The sequence below is a fragment of the Telmatherina bonti genome (genome assembly GCF_933228915.1).
Source record: "Telmatherina bonti genome assembly, chromosome: 1".
NCBI classification, from domain to species: Eukaryota; Metazoa; Chordata; class Actinopteri; order Atheriniformes; family Telmatherinidae; genus Telmatherina; species Telmatherina bonti.
The window spans coordinates 10,818,048-10,838,637 of record NC_136619.1 but is presented as its reverse complement, the minus strand read 5'-3'; the positions used below and the strand labels follow the sequence as shown (position 1 = coordinate 10,838,637).

Here is a 20,590-nt window from a genome sequence, read left to right as displayed (position 1 = left end):
TATATGTAGATATATTTACGTATCTGTAGATATATATACGTATCTGTAGATATATATACGTATCTGTAGATATATACGTATCTGTAGATATATACATATATGTAGATATATTTACGTATCTGTAGATATATATACGTATCTGTAGATATATATACGTATCTAGATATATACGTATCTGTAGATATATACGTATCTGTAGATATATACGTATCTGTAGATATATATACGTATCTGTAGATATATACATATATGTTGATATATTTACGTATCTGTAGATATATACATATATGTAGATATATTTACGTATCTGTAGATATATATACGTATCTGTAGATATATATACGTATCTAGATATATACGTATCTGTAGATATATACGTATCTGTAGATATAGACGTATCTGTAGATATATACATATATGTTGATATATTTACGTATCTGTAGATATATACGTATCTGTAGATATATACATATCTGTAGGTATATACGTATCTGTAGATATATACATATATGTAGATATATATACATATCTGTAGATATATACGTATCTGTAGATATATACATATATGTTGATATATTTACGTATCTGTAGATATATACATATATGTAGATATATTTACGTATCTGTAGATATATATATACGTATCTGTAGATATATATACGTATCTAGATATATACGTATCTGTAGATATATACGTATCTGTAGATATAGACGTATCTGTAGATATATACATATATGTTGATATATTTACGTATCTGTAGATATATACGTATCTGTAGATATATACATATCTGTAGATATATACATATCTGTAGATAAATACATATATGTAGATATATATACGTATCTGTAGATATATACGTATCTGTAGATATATACGTATCTGTAGATATATACGTATCTGTAGATATATACATATATGTTGATATATTTACGTATCTGTAGATATATACATATCTGTAGATATATATACGTATCTGTAGATATATATACGTATCTGTATATATATATATACGTATCTAGATATATACGTATCTGTAGATATATACATATATGTTGATATATTTACGTATCTGTAGATATATACATATATGTAGATATATATACGTATCTGTAGATATATACGTATCTGTAGATATATACATATATGTAGATATATTTACGTATCTGTATATATATACGTATCTGTAGATATATACATATATGTAGCTATATTTACGTATCTGTAGATATATATACGTATCTGTAGATATATACGTATATGTAGATATATTTACGTATCTGTAGATATATATACGTATCTGTAGATATATACGTATCTGTAGATAAATACATATATGTAGATATATATACGTATCTGTATATATATACGTATCTGTAGATATATACATATATGTAGATATATTTACGTATCTGTAGATATATATACGTATCTGTAGATATATACGTATATGTAGATATATTTACGTATCTGTAGATATATATACGTATCTGTAGATATATAAGTATCTGTAGATATATATACGTATCTGTAGATATATACATATATGTAGATATATTTACGTATCTGTAGATATATACATATATGTAGATATATATACGTATCTGTAGATATGTGTGTTTTATTCCGTGTTCAGGTGCCTCTTTCGAAGACTTGTTTTTCCTTCTTTCTGAAACTGTGTGAGAAAATTGCAGGTAAAACATCTGGAACGTTGCTTCACTCTCGACTGTTAATGTCGCTTTTTGCTCGCATTCACGCGACACGTAACGTGAATGGGGTGCTCGTCTCGTCTGGCCAGTTACAGCTGCAGTTTTATTGAGGCTGATGGCTCTGTGCAAGTCTTGTGTTGCCATGTTGTAACGGTGTTAGTAAGAGATGATACCTGGCAACCACACAGATTCACCAGCAGAACTATCATACGGCTGGCTGTAATCGAAGAAAATCAGTGATATGAATAGATGCTTCTCTCGCTGATCTATTAACCCAAAGATTAATGAAAACACACGCTGACAGTTCATTTAATTTATAATCTGCAATCTGCTTAACTTGCCCACGTGTTCCCTGATGAACAAAGTACACCCATGCATGCAGGTCTTTAAGGCATGCTTCTTTGTCTCTCTCTAGTCACTGCAAACTTCAGTATGCTTTTTTCACTCTTGCACGTTCAGCAGCAAGTAAATGTGTCTCTTTCTGATTTTCACTGTCAGTTTTTCACCTGAATAAATTCTCTTTATGCAACACATACGAGTGTTTGTGCTGGAAGAAACTATTCGTAAATCTGACCCCAGCTGTCTTCACGTATGCAGATGATGGGGTGGAAAATTCTAATCGAAAAATCAAAAATTGGGATTTTTTTGCTTCACAATTTTAAAATCGATATTTTTTGTTAAAAAAATGTGATTTTTTTTTTTTCAAATAAATAAAAATAATCCATTATAAAACTTTTGTCATTTTTGTTGTTCTTATTGATCTTTTCACGTGTCTTTTTGGGCGTTATAGCAGCAGAATGATGGTCTGGCTACTGTGTTGTTTTTTCTGAATTTAAATCAAGAAAAATGACGAGCAAAAAAAAAAAGTTTTGTCTATTTTTAATCTACAAAAATCAGCAATATCGAAGAATTGTGAGAATCACATTTAAATTGAATCGACACCCAAAATTGGAATGGAATCAAATCAGGATAAAAGCATGTCGTCACAGACCTGAGTGTTGTGGTATGTGAGTATTGAAGTTCATGCTGATATGATTTCATGAATGTGGAATGATGTGATGGTATTTCCCTCCAACAGTGGTGGGTTACCAAAACATAAAGTCATTGTCATGATAACGTGTAGTGTTTTGGGTGTTGTGTTGGTCGGATGATGTGTAAATGTGGACAGAATGATGAAGAGGACTTTGTAGAAACGAACTGCCATTGAATCAGAACATTTAGGGAACATTCACATCAGCCTTTTTGATTCAAATTCTGATTCAGATCAAAGAAGCGGACTCAGTCCAAGTGGACCAAATACAGGAAGTGGACTACACAAAAAAAGTCACTTTCTGCATTAGTGTTGCATTGTGGGTAATACAAAGCGATGGCGAGTCCTCTTCTTCATCTGTTGTTCATACTGTCTCCATTGTTGCAGAGTATTTCTGGAGTGTACTTGCAGAAGACTACATAAAAAAAACCCAAAACAGCTTTAGTTTCGTCTCCATGTTTAACTCCCAACAGTTTTCTTCTTCACGTGGGTCTTGTCCTCTTCTTTGTAAATACTACTGCAGCGCCACCTTTTGGTGAGAATGAGGATGTATTATTCTAATGGTTTGGCTCCTTTTGGCTAAAGTGCAGCATGAACACAATCTCGATCTGCATGGATACACCCCCCCCTCCACAACTGAGCCGACTCCCCAATCGGACCAAATCTAGCGAACTACCCTGATGTGAATGCACCCACTAGTGGTTGACTCCTGCTTCAGGTAGTGTTTTTGGGCTTTTTTTTTTCAGTTTTTTTATCTTGTCAAAGAACACCACACAGTGCAGTGAGTACTAAAATGATGAACAGTTCTACACCTGCACTCACCTGCAGAGGTTTTAGTATATTTTAGCTTCAACATCGTTCAACAAGCCAAAAATCTCCAACTTTTTCTAAGTGGTGTGTATATTTTTGGTGTTAGAACCTTGTAAATCATGTGTAAATCTTGTAAATCTGCATTTCCTTTCATGTTATTCCAGCTCATCTCTCTGTGAGGTTAGAGGAGAAGTCTCAGACAGCCAAACGTCTTTCCGTCTCTCTCTGTTTTTTCTCTCCATCTTCGCTCCTACTTCCACTTTGCATCTTCATCGTCATCACAGATTCCCTTCGCCATTCCTCCTGCCAAGTGCTTTCGCGTCTCGTCAACTTTTACTGGTTATTCAGAGTTTTATTTCTATTTGAAACATGTGAAAATGGAAGGAACGATAACACAGACTATTGTTGTTATATAAGTGAGTGAGCTGAATTCTAAATACATCTCTTGCTTTCCCACTCTGCTATCTCTCTCTCTCTCTCTCTCTCTCTCTCTCTCTCTCTATCTCGCATGCACATGGTCAACTGATTTAATTTGAAGCAAGGAAGAAAACTCATGAAAGATGCATAATATAAAACATGTAGCTGTTATGATATTATGTAGTAATCATATTGTAGAAGAACTTTATAGTTCCTCTGATCAGACAGAGACTTAAGAGTGGGTAGTATCACACCGCACCTGATACAGACCTGGAGAAGCACGATCCCCGTCATGTTCACGCTTGGTACCGAAGCCCAGGTCAAAAAAAACTTTTGTATATAGAAAGAATATTTATTTACATATGGACCGATTATAGCAAAGAGCAGACCCGGGTTGAAGAGCCCCAAAGTGCCAAGAGTCCCTCTTTTTATCCTGAGCAGTACACACCTCCTTCTTCCTTCTTGCTAACACACGCATTTAAATGTAACACTGACAGTACACACTTTTTCTGAGGATAAACACACCCATGACACCCATGACTTTCCTGGTATTTTGTTCGTCTTAGACGTTGGCATCTTCCCACTGTACCCAGTTTCATCTCCAAAAGTTCATCTTGACCTTAACTGTTTTTATGATGTGTGACCTCAAATAACTCCAATTTAATGACTTTATATCACTACAATATCACATTAAATACATTTATTAAAACATTAAAATCTGTTTGTTTGATTTTAACAAGTTTTCATTTGTCCCCGTGAACATTTACAGCAATGAGACGCACCATAACATGAAGCTGGATCTGACATTAAATCTGCTTTTCTGTCTGTTTTTACAGGGTCCCATCGAGAATGATGTTGTGATTCATGTGTCCTTGATTGCTGAGAGTCAAAGGTAATTTATATGTGTGTGTGTGTGTGTGTGTGTGAAAGGGCAGAAAAGGAGGTTATTTTCTGCTCTTCTCTCCTACTCAGCTCTGTAATGGCAGTCAGCTCAGCTTGACCTTTGCCATGATCCTTCACTCTCTTCATGCTCGCATAAGCATGTGCATGCTTTATGTGAGTATGTGCATGCACACAAGGATTTCTGTGTGACGATGCGTTTGTGCGTGTTAAACATGGTCAAACGCTCTATTAGCACAATCATTTCACTGCAGGTTGCTCTAAAACAAACACTGGTTCAAGAGCAGTAATTCAGAGTTATTTAACTTTATAATATTTGAAAAGTCAACATTTTATTCTTATAAAACTGTATGTATTGTTAGATGTGGTCAGATGAAACTTATGAGGAATTCTTTTAGGTGCAATAATTTAAGAAAGAATGTCATTGGTGCAAAATATCTAAAATAAATATATTCATACATTATATTAAGACTGGTGGTTCCAGATAAGACAAAGAAAATATCTTACTCAGATTTTTAATATTTATACTCTACTGCGGTGTTGCTATTTAATTCAGTTTTTTATTTTCAATTTAGATTTATTTGTATAGCGCCACTTTACAACAATGTTGTCACAGGGCACTTTACAGACACATTTACAGACACATTTCAAGCCAATTCATCCATATCCTATAATAGAAACCAACTGATTGCATCAAATCATGACTTCGATCCAATCCCCCATCCTGAACTGCACGAGGCGACTGTGGGAAGGAAAAAACTCCCCTTTAGCAGGAGAAAAATCTCCGGAAGAACCCGGCTGAGGGAGTGCAGCCATCTGCCTCGACTGGTTGGGGTGGAGAGGACAGGAAAGACATATATATATATATATATGTGTATATATATATATATATATATATATATATATATATATATATATATATATATATATATATATATATATATATATATATGTATATTGCCGTCTCTAACTTATTTCTCCTTCTTTATATGTACACACATATATATATATATATATATATATATATATATATATATATATATATATATATATGCTATACATATATATATATACATATATATATATATATATATATATGTGTGTATACATGTATACAGTAAAGAAATGTATACATTTCTTTAATGTATACATTAATACATTAGAGAAATAGAACGAGGTACTTCTCAGTGCATCAGGTAACATCCCATTGCAACATAAGTAATGGATGGCTAGACTACCCATAACTATAAGAGCAATGAGCATAACAGTTGGGTCCCGTACATGCAGACTGCAACTCCAAGGTGTGGAGGGAGTCTGCCTCCCGAACCCACAGTGGGAGCTGGTTCCATAGGAGAGGAGTCTGATAGCTAAAGGCTCTTCCTCCCATAGTACTCTTTGAGACTCTGGGAACCACCAGTAAACCTGCAGTCTGAGAGCGAAGTGCTCTATTTGGAATATATGGAACTATAAGATCTTTTATGCACAATGGAGAGCTTTATATGTGAGGAGAAGAAAATCAAAAGAAAATCACTAAAGACTTCCAAAAATAAGAAAAGATTCGCTCAAGGTTTAATGATCTCATGTGGAATAAATTATTCTACTTTAATGGAAAACTACAAGGTAAACAGATTCCAAACTGGCTGCTCCAACACATGAAGCCTGACCGCAGATCACCTGATGAAAAAGAACCCAAACTTCATCCCTGCATCCGCTGCCAAATCTTCCAGATGACAATGAAACAAGCTCATGTCTCCAAAGACATCGAATATGCAGCATGTGAAGGGAAGCAGAAGGACAAACGTTCCCGGCTTAAATGTCCAAACCCTGATAAAAATACATCTTAATGGTTCTTTGTAAATCGTAGCAATGATCATCTAGCCCTGTGATTCTTAATCACAAGGATTGACATCTAGAGGATCACAAAACCATCCTTTGACGTGTAAACAAGAGGACTCAAGGGTTGCACAAGTTATTAGTTGAATGCACACAACATGTTGTTATCCATGAGTCTCAATACAGCTTCCTGCACTAAGCACGAGAAGACACTCAGCTAGCTGCTAGCTTGTGGTGAAAGTTGTGGAGAAGCATTTAAAACAGAAATTCCAGATTGGTTTAGTTGTTAGGATTTCAATCAATCAATCAAATCAAGGATACTCTATTCGTCCCCGAGGGGAAATTCAAAGTCCAAGCCAGCTCGTCCAAGGTTAGACATACAGACATGTAAGATTAATGACAAAGAAGAATACAGAACCAAGCTAAAGCTTAGGCCATGCAGCCAGTTTTTCACCGGCGCCGCCTTATAACAGGTAAGAACAGAGATACATTAGGATTATAGGGGGCTCGAAGGAAAAAAGGTCATGAAACTCATGGCCATGCCACTAGATGACGCAGTCTGAAGAGACAGAGAAAAAAACCTCATACACTGAAGCACAAACTCAAACAAGACACACAAAGTCCAGGGAGGCAGTGGGAGGGGACCAGGGGTGGATGAGGAGGGGGGGACAGAGCATCTATGAACATCTCTTCTTCCATTCTCAGAGGGGGTTGCACCGGCCCAAGGCTGTTGGGAAGGCGAATCCAGATATGATTGTTGTTTAGGTTCCAGGCGAGGAGAACAATTTGCCCTTGGCCTTGAGTCCATAGCAAGTCTCAGGCAGGCAGCTCCAAACAGCCAAATGGGGGTGTCAACTTCCACCAATTCTAGCAGACATCTTTTCCATGTTGTCAATTCTGCAGACCAGCTCCAGGACCTCCGCCAGGTGACCAGTTTGGGCAAGGCTGGTGTCCTGCTTACAGTCGAGTCTGGTCAGCGCAAGAGTCTGCGGACCAGCTCCAGGACATCCGTTATATGGATTTAATTATTGAACATAAATCAAACCAGGAGTGAGATCAATTAAACTGAAACAGTTTGGATGTTTGAATGAGCCACAGATCAGTTTGTACTGGAAAAGTTGGGCCTACAGGCTAAGATCCTCTGAACTAGCCTAAATCGTAGAGGTGTAGCTGAACCAGTCTGTCCACTGGTTTTAGAGTGATGCGTAGAAAGCAAGGTCGATGGTAAAACAGTGTTTCTGGTTCAGTGTCTGGTTTGGTTTTCTAGGAGCAGGATGCTGAACAGGCATGAAGTGATAATGATGTTTTCTCTCTGTGTGTCTGCAGACTGCAGGTGTTTTTGAACACCTATGGAATTCAAACCCAGACGCCCCAGCAAGTCGAGCCCATCCAGATCTGGCCCCAGAAGGAACTGGTCAAGGTAACAGCTGTCAAATGTTAGACAGCCTCCCAGTTTAGATAAATGTTTACAAAACCTGCTCTCTTTTTTCCCTGACCTTCCATTTCCACCTTAAAACATGCCATTTCCAGCAGCGCGGCCCAAACTGGTAATTTAGGAAGCAGTGATGGGTTATTTGGTTGTTAGCCGGCTCTCATCAGTAAGGTACTGTTAACATGCCGCGACTTGACATGCTCATTAGAGATCTGATGAAGGTCTCTGGACCTTCTAAGGACACCCTGCAGTTGTCCTCAGAATGAATCCAGCTGTTTTATATTCAGCAAAAGTTAAAATACAGTTTTTTCTAGAAAGTTCTATGTCTGGTCTGTCAAAGCAGTGTTGGTGTGTATTTTTGCAATATGTACTGTAATGGTAACAGAACTGCAGGTAGGAGCATGTTCATCTATAAAATAAAGGATGTAATGATGAGGATTATTAAGGACGCAACCAAACATCAATCTGCATCAATACAATGATCAATCCAAATGGAAACGATCTATAAAATTATAATAATGTGGGATTGTTTACAGATGCTTTGTTCTAATGAACTATATTTTCCTATTTCAATTAGAGAAGAAAAATTCCAACATCCACCGATGTAACGAAGATCATGTCAGGCAGTACTACCTCGTTATTAGAGTTAGGTTATAAAAATGCAGCTTTGGGGGAAAAAGCTGCTGCTGGGTAACTTTCTATAACTCTTTAAGCAAGAATTCAAGCTGTTCAGCTTTGTTTGATGGTTTGTGACCATCCATCTACCTTTGGTGCCATTCCAGTGGTTTTCCGCAGGGTTCAGCTCTGGAGGTTGAGGTCGCTATGACAGACTGGTGGTGTGGTCCTCCTTCCAGGCCTTGATTTTCCTGCTTGAGTGGCACGCAGGATAGTCCTGCTGTAATCCTACGAGTTGGCAAGCACAGCATCAGCATAAAGATGTCAATGTTTTCTAGGATAGTCTTGTTTGTGGCTTTATTAATGCGTCCTTCACAAAGACACATCTGCTTGATTCAAGCCTTGCTGAAGCCAGTCATCAGTGATCCTCCTTTATATTTAACAGTCAGTTTGAGACACTGTGTCTTGTTGGCGTCTCTGGGTTGCCATCAAACCAGAAAACCACCATGTACTGGGCAAACTAAGAACTGGACTTAGATAAGACTATCTTACGCCACTGTCACTTCCATCCAGTTTCTGTCGCCCCTCTACATCAGTTTTTTTCACTAAAAATAAAAAGTGCACACCACAAACCAAAAGGTTGTTTGTTTTTTTTAAAAAAAAGAAGTCCATATTATTTATGTAAAGTCCATCTCGTCAAAGCCTCTTGAATAGAAATAAGTTAAACACAAGAAGTCATTTTATTGTCTTTCATTGGGGCCTGTTTGGATGAACACAGAGCTGCTTTTTAGACCAATTAGGTCAAATTGGGTAATTCCTCAGGGCACACCTGATAATCTCTAACGGCACACTAGTGTGCCAAGGCATGGTGGTTGAAAAACACTGCTATACATGACACACTTTGACCAGGACCCTGTCTCCCTCGTTAAAAGCTTCACCACTCATTTTCTGGTTACCTACTGTTGTTACCTATTACGTACTTATATATAGTTTAGTTTTGACTCATTAAATCTGTGATTTTGAGTTGGTTAGGTGAGTGAAAGTAGCATCATGCACTGTTCATAGTTTCATACAGGATTTTGACACAGTTTTAGAATCTTTTGTGCACATCCTATATTAAAATACAGTGCCAGTGATTCTACAGGTCTTTGCCTCTCACTGATTAGGTTGGGTTTGCATGGTTCCAGTCCTGCCTGTTGGAGCCTGTTCCCAACTTTCCCAGTTTCAGTTTGTCTCAGGTTGCCACTATATTTTTACAGTCACATGATGTCTGTGGTTCCTAAGTGATGAGTGTGCAGTCATCTCTTTCTGTACGAAGTTGCTTTCTCTGCAGACTGGAGCTTTGTTGAGATGTGGTTGTGTCGGAATTTAATATGTGGTCACAATACTCATCAATTTTGATTTCAGAATAAATCACATTGGTCTGTTACATTTTGTGTTTACCCCTGTAAACAGGAATAAACCTTTTACTGATTGTTTTAGATTGAATATGTGCTCAGAAATAAAGTTGCATTTTGATATACAGTATTAGTGAGTTTGTGATTTGATATGAATGAAGGTGTTTGGGATAAATCAGCCGATAACAATATTGTCTGATGTCGGTATCTGCATCAGGATCCTTAAACAAATCGACATAGTATCCATTGAAATTTCAATATTGTGTTGCAATCAGTTATTTTACTCCCAATTAGTTTTGCTAATTTAGTGTAATGCTACATGTCGTTAGCTTACAAGGAGTTAATTATCTATGTAAAAACATGGAAATACAATTGGACTATTCAGATAAAGTTCATTGATCATAAGTGGTGAGGAAAAAAAAAACATCACAATGAGATGAGATCTTTGTAAAAGAACAAAAAAACAAAAACAAAAGAGGAACAAAGCTGAAGGAAGAATTATACAAATGGTTCTGTACAAACTAAAATGAGTAGTCTACTTTTAAAACATGTATAGCTTTTAATAACACCTAATAGTGGTGTTAACCCTTCATTCACACAGCAGATGTCAGCCTAGAGCCCCATAATGATGAAGAACTGGGAGTGCAGGTAGCTAACTAGTTATGCTAACTGTTGCAGCTTACATAAGAGCAATGCTAACCTTTAAATGCAGAATCCCTCGATCCCTGCAGCCAAATGCACCACCTGATGTATAAAAATTCAAGGCTCTGACTCCAGTTATTAAGCCCTAATTGGACAATCACTACTTGAACGAACGACTCTGCCGATGGCCACTCGGAACCCTGCTGATTGCAGATATTCTGCGGCGCATAATTAGCTGCTGTGACTCGTAGCGTGATTTCAGGACTCATCCTCATCTTGAAATAAGAGATCGCCAGTCGCTCTGGTTTGCTGTGAATGATTGGAGGTAGAATCGAGGAAAGGATAACGTAATAGACTTTTGATGTAACACCTTCACCACCAGCACAACTAAACAAATCAATCCTACAGTCGGGCAGATGACTATTCAGCAGTTATTTATCTACATCCCTATAGATCTTGGCACAGTCAGTCTATTTGCTTGTCAAACCAACAGTTCCTCCTTTTTAGATTTTCCCCTTGATTGTCCCATCAGTCACTGCAGCGCTGCAGAGAGGCTGAAGTGACTGATTAGCCAAATTGTGATTGCTCAAGTTGATTTATCAGCGTAATGGTGGAGCTGCCACTGCAGCAAACTGGAGATGCATGGAGTAGAAGGTTTCGGGGAAAAAGCTTTGAGAAATGTCAGTCATTTTCTAACAGCAGAAATCCCAGTGATGGTGATGTTGGTACTTAAATATGAACATCTTTTCAGTATGTGAACTTTAAAAATCCCTGTTTTCATTATAAATCAGCATTCTCAACAAATGGGTTTGGGTTCAGCAGAAATTCATCAACTCTGAATCCACCGGCGAATCGCCTCATCAGGTCTAAATCCTTCCAAATCCCTTATCGGATCTGTTGGGGTTTAACTTTAAGCAAGAGAAATCACAAGTAACTTAATATTTCAGGGCAAAGCTTGATCATCAAATGCTCATTCTAACACTCACACAGGATTTACTTTATTTATATAATTTATTTATTAGGCGGGGTAATCGATTTCATAATGTGTCAGAAAACTGGACACCACGTCTGCATCTGCAGATGCATTCGCTGCCGTTACTATGGCGAGGAAATAAAGCTATTGCAAGTCCAGCACTAGCTGCTATTTTCATCCTGTCCGCCGTGTGCCTTTCATCTTCTGCAGATTACACCAATTGTACTGTCGTTACGACACCAAGCGCCACCTCCCCAGAAACTTCCACTTCACTCACACCATCATAACCGTCACTCAAATCCTGATTTGCCCATTTGTGCTGCCCCTCATCTGCATGCCTCTTGTCTGATGTCTTCTATCTCAATGTCGTCTGTCTCTCCTCTGCCATGTCTGCCATTCAAACTCCCGTCTCCTCCCCGGCCTCCAGTCCTCATCTGTCACGTCTGTTACGAAGCGTCTTTTTAGCACGCATTTCACAAACAACCACTTTTTCCCATCATGTCGTCTCTGTTGTCTTTTACTACGCCTTTGCCTCATGTCCCTTCACCAACGTGTCCGTCCCATCGTCCCATTTCGGCTCGTATCCAACCCCGCCTCCATTATGCCTAATGCACTAAACAGCTCACTCCCCCTGTCTATCATCTGCCTTTGAACTGTCATACCTGCTAGTTTTTCCTTCCTCTCCCCTCTGCCTCTCTCTGCTGTGGCACTCAGCCCTTCAGATGGATGTGCAGTCGTGAGTCAGAGCCGATGCTGAGCAGCATATTTAATCCAAACCCCAGACAGTCGTTGCTTCCTCGACAGAATCTGTTTATCTGGGAGTCACCACCATCTCAGCTGCTTCGGGCGGCATTTGCTCACCTCATTCCATCTCTCGCAGTCATGTCATTGTGTTGACAACATTCCCCTGATGATGGGCGAGTAGCAATTACATTTTAGATGTGTTATTCTCACACATAAACCCTGGAGATTATCCCCTCTTTTTGTTTAAAAAATAACCTTGCTTTTAGCTGTTTCAGGCATCATTTGACAATGTGGATTCACTGTGGATGACGTTTGGTTACATGCTGCGTGTCACATGATCATCAGGCGAACATGACTTCACTGACATCTTTTTTATTTAACTCTCCTCTGTGTTTTGGGGAAATGTGTGCATTGTTGAATGGAACAGAAACATTTTGTGTGCAAAGAAAAACAAACAACTAGAAAGTACCTTAATGTGTTGCACTATCACGCCTATTCTTGAAAATTGAGAAAACTGTAACACAAAGACCCTGCACTAGCACCGGGTTGGAGCCACTTTTCACTTAAAGATGGGGAAGGTAATCTTGCTCAGAGACATTTTCTTTTACTCTGGGTGAAGTGGTTCCTCGTCCTGATATGTTGCAGCAAAGTGTCCAACGCCATTATCTTCTTCAGCCGCGCCAGGCTAATTCAGCTTTATTTGTATAGCACCACTTCACAACAATGTTGTCACAGGGAACTTTACATACACGAATCAACATACACATCAATTCGAGCCAATTCATACATATCCTATAATAGAAACCAACTGATTGCATCGAGTCATGACTTCGATCCAATCCCCCATCCTGAGCTGCACGCGGCGACAGTGGGAAGGAAAAAACTCCCTTTTAACAGGAAGAAAACCTCCGGCAGTTAAGCACGGGAGATATTGAAGACGCGCACTAAGTTGTATCTTCTCCATCTTGCGTTTATTTTTATTTTTACAGCAAAATAAATCAGTCAACAGAACAAGCTAACAAAACGCAGAGTACAAACATAAATCACCTAAGTTGCAGTCAACAAAAAGTTCGCTCCCGAGCTAACCCCACCCCTACATCCTCCAAGACAATTGATGTGCTCAGGTGAGTGCAACTTTTTGTAACCTCAGCATACACACCCAAAGTTACACACCCTCCACCCAAGTGCCGATCAAGTCTGCACACATCGATGTATTCTCAAACATACATTTACATTATGGCTCCTTCATGATAATAGGCTATATCATTTATAATCATGAACAATCAGAAATATAGTTAGACCCCTTAGTTTACTGTAAATCTGTAAAAACTCTGATCAATCCAAACGTACGCGCCGAACTGAAATTATTCATTTCTTATATTTTGTAAGCTTCTTCCCCCGGCTCCCCTCCTCCCCCTCCAGCAGCGCATACCTGATAGCCACACCCTGCATATAATTGGCATGTTAGAATGAAAATACAAAGTAGTGAAGAAGAAACTCGGAAGTAGAGGTGATCTGGATCACCACCAAAATTAAATCAGTTCTTCCTTTTCTCATTTACAACTCCTGAAAGTTTAATTAAAATCTGTCCTTAAATTTTTGAGTTATCTTGAACACAAACAGATAAATGCCGGCAAAAACATAACCTCCTTGGCGGAAGTAAGAAAAAAGCCTTGGATCGCGCAATGAGCAAAACCAGAGGGGGAGGAGTCAAAACAGGGCGCCACTTTCACATCTTGCTAGCTCACCAACATCACCAACCCCGGCTTAAAGGACTGCTTTATCTGAGCATTAATTCAACAAGGTGTCTGTATTGAACGTGATGGCCTCACACAGTTGCTGCAGATTTGTCGGCTTCACATCCATGATGAGAATCTCCCGTTCCACCACATCCCAGACCTGCTCTACTGGATGACATCTGGTGACTGTGGAGGCCGTTGGAGAGTTACAGTGAAGTCATGGTCATGGAAATGGTGCATTATATAAACGGAGAATGATTCACTTTGGACATGGTGAGGTAGGCCTAAACAATGCTCAGGTGTCTCTACGGGCCCCCAAAAGATCTGCCACACCATTACACCACCACTAGCCTGCAGCATTGATACGAGCCAGGATGGATCCATGTTTCTATGTTGCTTCAACAAAACTCTGACCTTGTCAGCTAAATATTTCTGATTCATCAGACAGGAAACCTTTTCCATCTTCTACTGCCCAGTTTGGTGAGTCTGTGTGAACTGTAGCCTCTGTTTCCAGTTCTTAGCTGACAGAAATGGCACCCAGTATGATCTTCTGATCTTCCCAGTCCATCTGCTTCAAAGCTGGACGTCTTGTGAAAGGAACCAGAGCTGATTTAACTTCCAGTTACCTTTCTATTATCTTCAGCCAATCTGCCTATTTTCCTCTAATGCCCATCAACAAGACATTTTGGTCCAGGCATCATGCTGGTTGGTGGATATTCTCCCATTGTCAGACTGTTCTCTGGGCTGGCGTAGTGGTCAGCACTGCAGCCTCACAGCTAGAAGGTCGCTGGTTTGAGCCTCGGCTGGAGGTTCAAACAGTGGCCTTTCTGTGTGGAGTTTGCATGTTCTCTCTGTGTGGATGTGGGTTCTCTTGCCGTGTACTCCAAAGACATGTGATCACTTCTCATATGAGTAGTAACAGCAGCTACAGATGGTTGAGTTGCATGGCGTGGATGAGTGTGAAAATCCAAGAAGATAATTAGTTTATGCAACACTCAGACCAAGGCCCATGCCACGTTCGAAGCCACATTAAAATCCCCTTTATCATTTTCATGCTCAGTTTGCAATGAAGCAAGTCGTCTTGAGTGTCTGCCATGTGATTGGCTGATTACAAATCCTGTCAGCGAACAATTGAAAGGTTCTACCTGATAAAGTGGCACACATGTTTTTATAACAGATATGAAGATCAAAATGGACATTTCTAGTTTTTGTGTGAACAAAAGCTCAAAAGCGACTTCAGCAGATTTATTTGGTCAAATCAAGATGATATAAAAATTACTTGGTTTAAAGTTCAAATTTTAGCAGCTTTAAATGTGCAAATAAACAATTATTTCATATTCCACAAGCTGATGTTGATGCATATTTAATGCAAATAAAACAAAAAGGCAAACATGTCATGTGATCGGGGTTAAAATCTTTGAATCAGGCAGCTAATTTCCACATTCAGTTGAGAAATTAACCTGAACCTGGACACGTCACATGATATCCACATCTGCATTGTATGATCTGAACAGCAACATTTAAAGTATTTTAAACAAAACCCTTAGAGTGATTTAGAGAAAGTGTCTGAAACGGCATTAAATTACTGTTTAGTAAACATTAGCTCTTCCTCACTGTGAAAAAATGCATCTTCTAGCAACTTTCTGTGACGTTTCTCCACCTGTCAGGCTTGCTGTTCATGCCCTGGTCAGTGGAAATGTGAGGGGATGAAAGGATGCTTTGATAGGCTGCGGGCTTGTTCATTCATTGGTATTCTGCACGCAGGAAGAACTGGATGTAGAGATACCTCCAACCTCTCAGCTTTCCTCAGCCTGTGAAGGCAGCGGTCAGCAGATCCACTTCATTCTTAATTCTCACTTTTATATCATTTATTTTCATCTGTATTTAGAAAGACGGTACCTTTCATTCTTTCAGAGTAATTCTTTTATCTACTCAGAACTTGCTTTTAGCCTGCGTGGGTAAGCCCTTTCAGCTAGTGAAAGCACACAGGAGTGGCAGAGCACCACCTTTTGGCTGGAGAGGTGTACTGCAGCTTTATTTTGGTAGGACGACAGACTGCCCGCAGTTCTGCTTGTGTGTGGGTGTACGGATGCTGTGTTATGATAGAACACATTGAAATGTGTTTGAAGCTAGATTTTATAGGTTGTCGCAGCGGGAACGAGCACCTTGCGATGGTTTCACACCGAGCCAGACAAAGATGGCAGCGATGCTAAAACACTGCAGCCTTAAGCTCAAACACAATGAGCTGAAGTGAGGTTGTCACACCACCCAGTTTCAATCTAGCAAGGGTGAGAAATCAATGTTCACTTTCTTTGATTCAGTGCTTTTTTTTTCTTCCTCTTCTTCTTTTTTCATTTTTGACGGCAGGCAAGTACAAAGGTATGAAACTGTGAAGAAATGCTCAGGATGCTGATAAGCTGGAGCCTTTTATGCTCCTCAGTGTCATCTGGATTCTTTTCAGAACAAACTTCAAACTATTAAGTTCATTCTTGGGGGAAAAAAAAACAAACTGAGGACTCTTCTGATAATGTTACCAGCTAAAAATCACTAGCTACCAAAGAAAACACCTGTAAAAATCTTACAGTGTTAAAATATTTGAGATGAATGTCATATCTTTCTTTCTTTTTTAACAAGTAAATTCTTTGTTTGTCCATCCTTTAAGTTTTAGCCACCCAGAGCTCATCTCCTCCAACCAAACCCTGCTGAGGGTCATCGCTGAGGTTCACATGAGTCCTGAAACATAACTTCTGACATGATTAAACCTCAGCATTCAGCTGTAGATGTAGAGGAGATGGAGCTACACTGACAACAGATGACACACCGACCGAGCAGAAAACACTTTTTACCAGATCTGAATTAAAGGAGCACCGCTCTCAGCTCATCTGCATGTGTTGTGGTTGTAAAAGTAAAACTGAAGCATTTTATCAAGCAGAAAGTTTGCCATAGTTTCCAGAAGGAACAGCATTAGTTCTGCGATGGACCAGCGACCTGTTCAGGGTGTACCCCGCCTGTCGCCTAAAGGCTGCAGGGAAAGGCTGAAATAATGTGCCTGAGAAGCCTTTTTTAACAACAAGATTCTGTTTAACTATCGATAATAATTATAACAGCAGTCATCGAGGAATGAACTTGTCTGTCCAACAGAAAGCTGCAACTTCTGAGTCATTTTTAAAGTTCCTCTCCTTCCAAATTTTCACTTAATCCTCCTTATTTCTGACAATTCTGACACTTTTCAGATTTTACATTAAAGTACCAATGTTATCACACCAGTTTGAATTGATCTCGATGCCATTTTCTCATCAGCAGAGTTGGATATTTAATGAAACCTGGACTTTTTTTTTTTAGCCAGAGTTAATTGGTTATGCTAATGCTGTGTGTTCATTTCAGCATAGCATCTCAGTTCTGTCTCCTACATTAAACTCCACGCTGGCATTTTCTCACAACAAGACAGCTCAGACTGGCGGCTACACATGCACCGTGAAGCCTTCCCACCTCCTCACTATGTGTACCCACGACGGTGGTGAAGTTAGTGTTGTGAACAGAGATTAATACGCTGTCCAGTATAATTAATGCTGGGGGAGCTGGTAATAGATTTCAGAAGGAAGGAGACAAGAGATACACACCTCTTACATTCATGGAGCTTCAAAGGTCAGAATCAGCTAAACCTCACAGAGGCACAAACTTGTATCCTGACTGGCTGCTGTGTGTAGCTGAAGACAAAGGCTCTGCAGTGATTAAAACAGCTTTAATATCATCTCCACCATCAGCCGGCTGTGTCTGGCAGAGCCTCCGTTTCCTTCTATCAGGTGAAAGCGACGTATCTGCCATATCTGCAGACTGCAGAGTGGTTTCTTTCCTCAGGCTGGAAGATTACTGAATTTCTTCTTTCCAAACCGCCATGAGGATTTTTATGTTATTTGGGCACTTATTCAACATAAAGCGTCATATACAGACTCGGTTTCAATGAGGACAAACTGGAAGGCTCTTCTGTTAAAAAGCATTTGTGTTATGTGGAAACAAGATGCCCGCCAGGCGCGCAGCAAACGATTGGCTGAGAGGAAGACGGGTTTATAAACGGCAGTATAATAGTTAAACTAGATCATTTTGGCAGAGCAACGATGTGCTAAACGGCTCACAAATGATCAGAGTGAATGATGCCGTCTATTTGTCATGACAACTTTACAGACCTTTTCATCTGATGTCAACAGTGTTATCAGCTCTGGGACCCATGGGTGTGCTTGTGTCCGCTGAGCACACTTCTGATGGCGGCGCCGGGATCTGATGACATTACCGCTGCATTATGGAAACTGTAAACAGACCTAATATCAGTCGCTGCTTCTGCCTTCTCAACCATATTTCAGCGTATGAGCTTAAACGGCACCAAAGTGCCTTAATAAGATGGATTTTGAAGTTCTGCTTTCATCTCGATGTCAAACCCAAATGGCATTTTGAAGCAAATGTGGTATTTTTTAATCTCAAAACATCACTAATGCAATCTCAGGAGCCTGTAGGGATTAAGATGCAGGCTGTTGATGTCTCTGAGATTAGAAAGGTGAGCAGGAACATCTTACGTGTTCTCTGATTTTCGTGTGTGTGTGTGTTTCTGCAGGCGTACCGTTTCCTAGCCATCAATAAGAAGCTGGGGTTGAGTGGGCGTCCGGATAGGCCAGTGGGCTGCATCGGGACCTGCAAGGTATTCAAGTTCACATCCACCCACACGAGTCAGATACAAATACATACCTGCATTTGTTTTTCTGCACACGTCACCAACACACTGTGCATGCATCTCTCAGAGCACGAACATCTCCGGAACACCGTGGAGACAGAAAACAGGTCTTTCCAGAGATTTCCTTTTCCTCGCAGCCACAGCTTGCATCGCCGAACGCAGAGCAGATTTAGTTTATTCTCAGGATGTCGTCTGCCGCCAGACACGCCAACATCCTGACTTGTGTGTGTGTGTGTGTGTGTGTGTGTGTGTGTCATTTGTTTCATGCTGATTTGTTCACACTTTTCTCCCAGATGAAGGTCATAGCAGGACCGAGTGGGTTAGCAGAAGCAGCTCTGTCAAACAAAGGCATTCCCAAACAAATGAATCATGACTCCAAACGCATTGCTAAGACAATATTATAATGGAACATTTATGGAGAAGATGGCGGCCTGCCAGAGGACATTATCATCATCAGTGTGGGCCTGTACGCCCCTGTGGTGACGGAGGTTTCTTGCTGCCTAGAATAATGTATACGTGGCTACTTGTGAACCATCCATCTTATAATGCAACGCTGTGTGTGTTTATTTGTGTGTGTCTCCCGTTAGATTTATCGTATCCTGGGCAAGACGGTGGTGTGTTACCCAATAGTGTTCGATCTCAGTGACTTTTACTTGTCCCAGGATGTTATGCTGCTGATCGATGACATTAAGGTGAGTCAGGGTCATATTTGATGTGTTTGTAGAAGTTATAAATCTGATTTACAGTCAGTTTGTGGAGCTTAGAGCTTTATTTTTGTGACGAAAGGTTTTTTTTTTGGAAGCAGCTCTTAAGATGCACCAATAGCCTGCTTCACAGGCTTGTTATGCTAACTGCTGTTAGCATCCAAAACACAAGAGTCGTCCTCTGTCACTGAACCGCTGCCAGCTTCTATAAGGATAAGGTTTATGATGACAGTCTATAAAAACTTTCCAGTATATTTAAGTTTTTTGTAAACTATGTATACTATGTAAAAAATATGTAAAATAAAAAAAAAAAAAAGAATATACTACATAAAAATGGCGGCTGTAGCTCAGTAGGAGTAGTAAGAGTAGTCGTCTTTCAACTGAAAAGTTGGAGATATGTGCCGAAGTGTCCTTGGGCAAGACACTGAACCCTGAGTATGTAAGTCGCTTTGGATAAAAGCGTCTGCTATGTGACTGTAGTCTAAAATAGAATAGAATAGAATAGAATATTTAAAACACATGACTAAATCAAATTCTGAAAACAAAGTGTCACAAAGAGATGATCAATACAACTTCAACATGTCTTTTTTTCGGTCTCCAGGTAATAGTTTCAAAAGTGTGAAACTGAAACAGTTCAAGTTTGAACGATGTAAATTCCCACTAAAGACAAAAGTTGTTTTTTTTTATATTCACACTGGTAAACTGGGCATCATTTCATGCAAAACCAACCATGTTATCTACATGCAGAAATGTCCCTGAAAACTAACTTTCTAGACCTTTTGTTAGGATCTAGACCAGTAGAAATAAAACTGCTGAACACAAAACTGCCTTCAGAACCGGGATCAGGAAAGTCTAGATGACCATTTCCATCTTGTAAAAACTTTATTTATTTGTTGTTTTGAAATGCGTTGATCTGCTGTG

The 20,590-nt window shown here is 39.4% G+C and overlaps 1 protein-coding gene across 2 annotated transcripts in view; it reads left to right on the top strand.

The window, feature by feature from the left end:
• The window catches only part of phkb (phosphorylase kinase, beta), a 152,450-nt gene that overhangs the window by 112,621 nt on the left and 19,239 nt on the right, over positions 1–20,590 (top strand). For both annotated transcript variants that reach the window (XM_079239387.1, XM_079239388.1), the window contains exons 15-18: positions 4,804–4,859; positions 8,027–8,120; positions 18,849–18,932; positions 19,553–19,657. In XM_079239387.1, the coding sequence (XP_079095513.1) occupies positions 4,804–4,859; positions 8,027–8,120; positions 18,849–18,932; positions 19,553–19,657 (339 nt within the window). The remainder of the gene's footprint in view (positions 1–4,803; positions 4,860–8,026; positions 8,121–18,848; positions 18,933–19,552; positions 19,658–20,590) is intronic.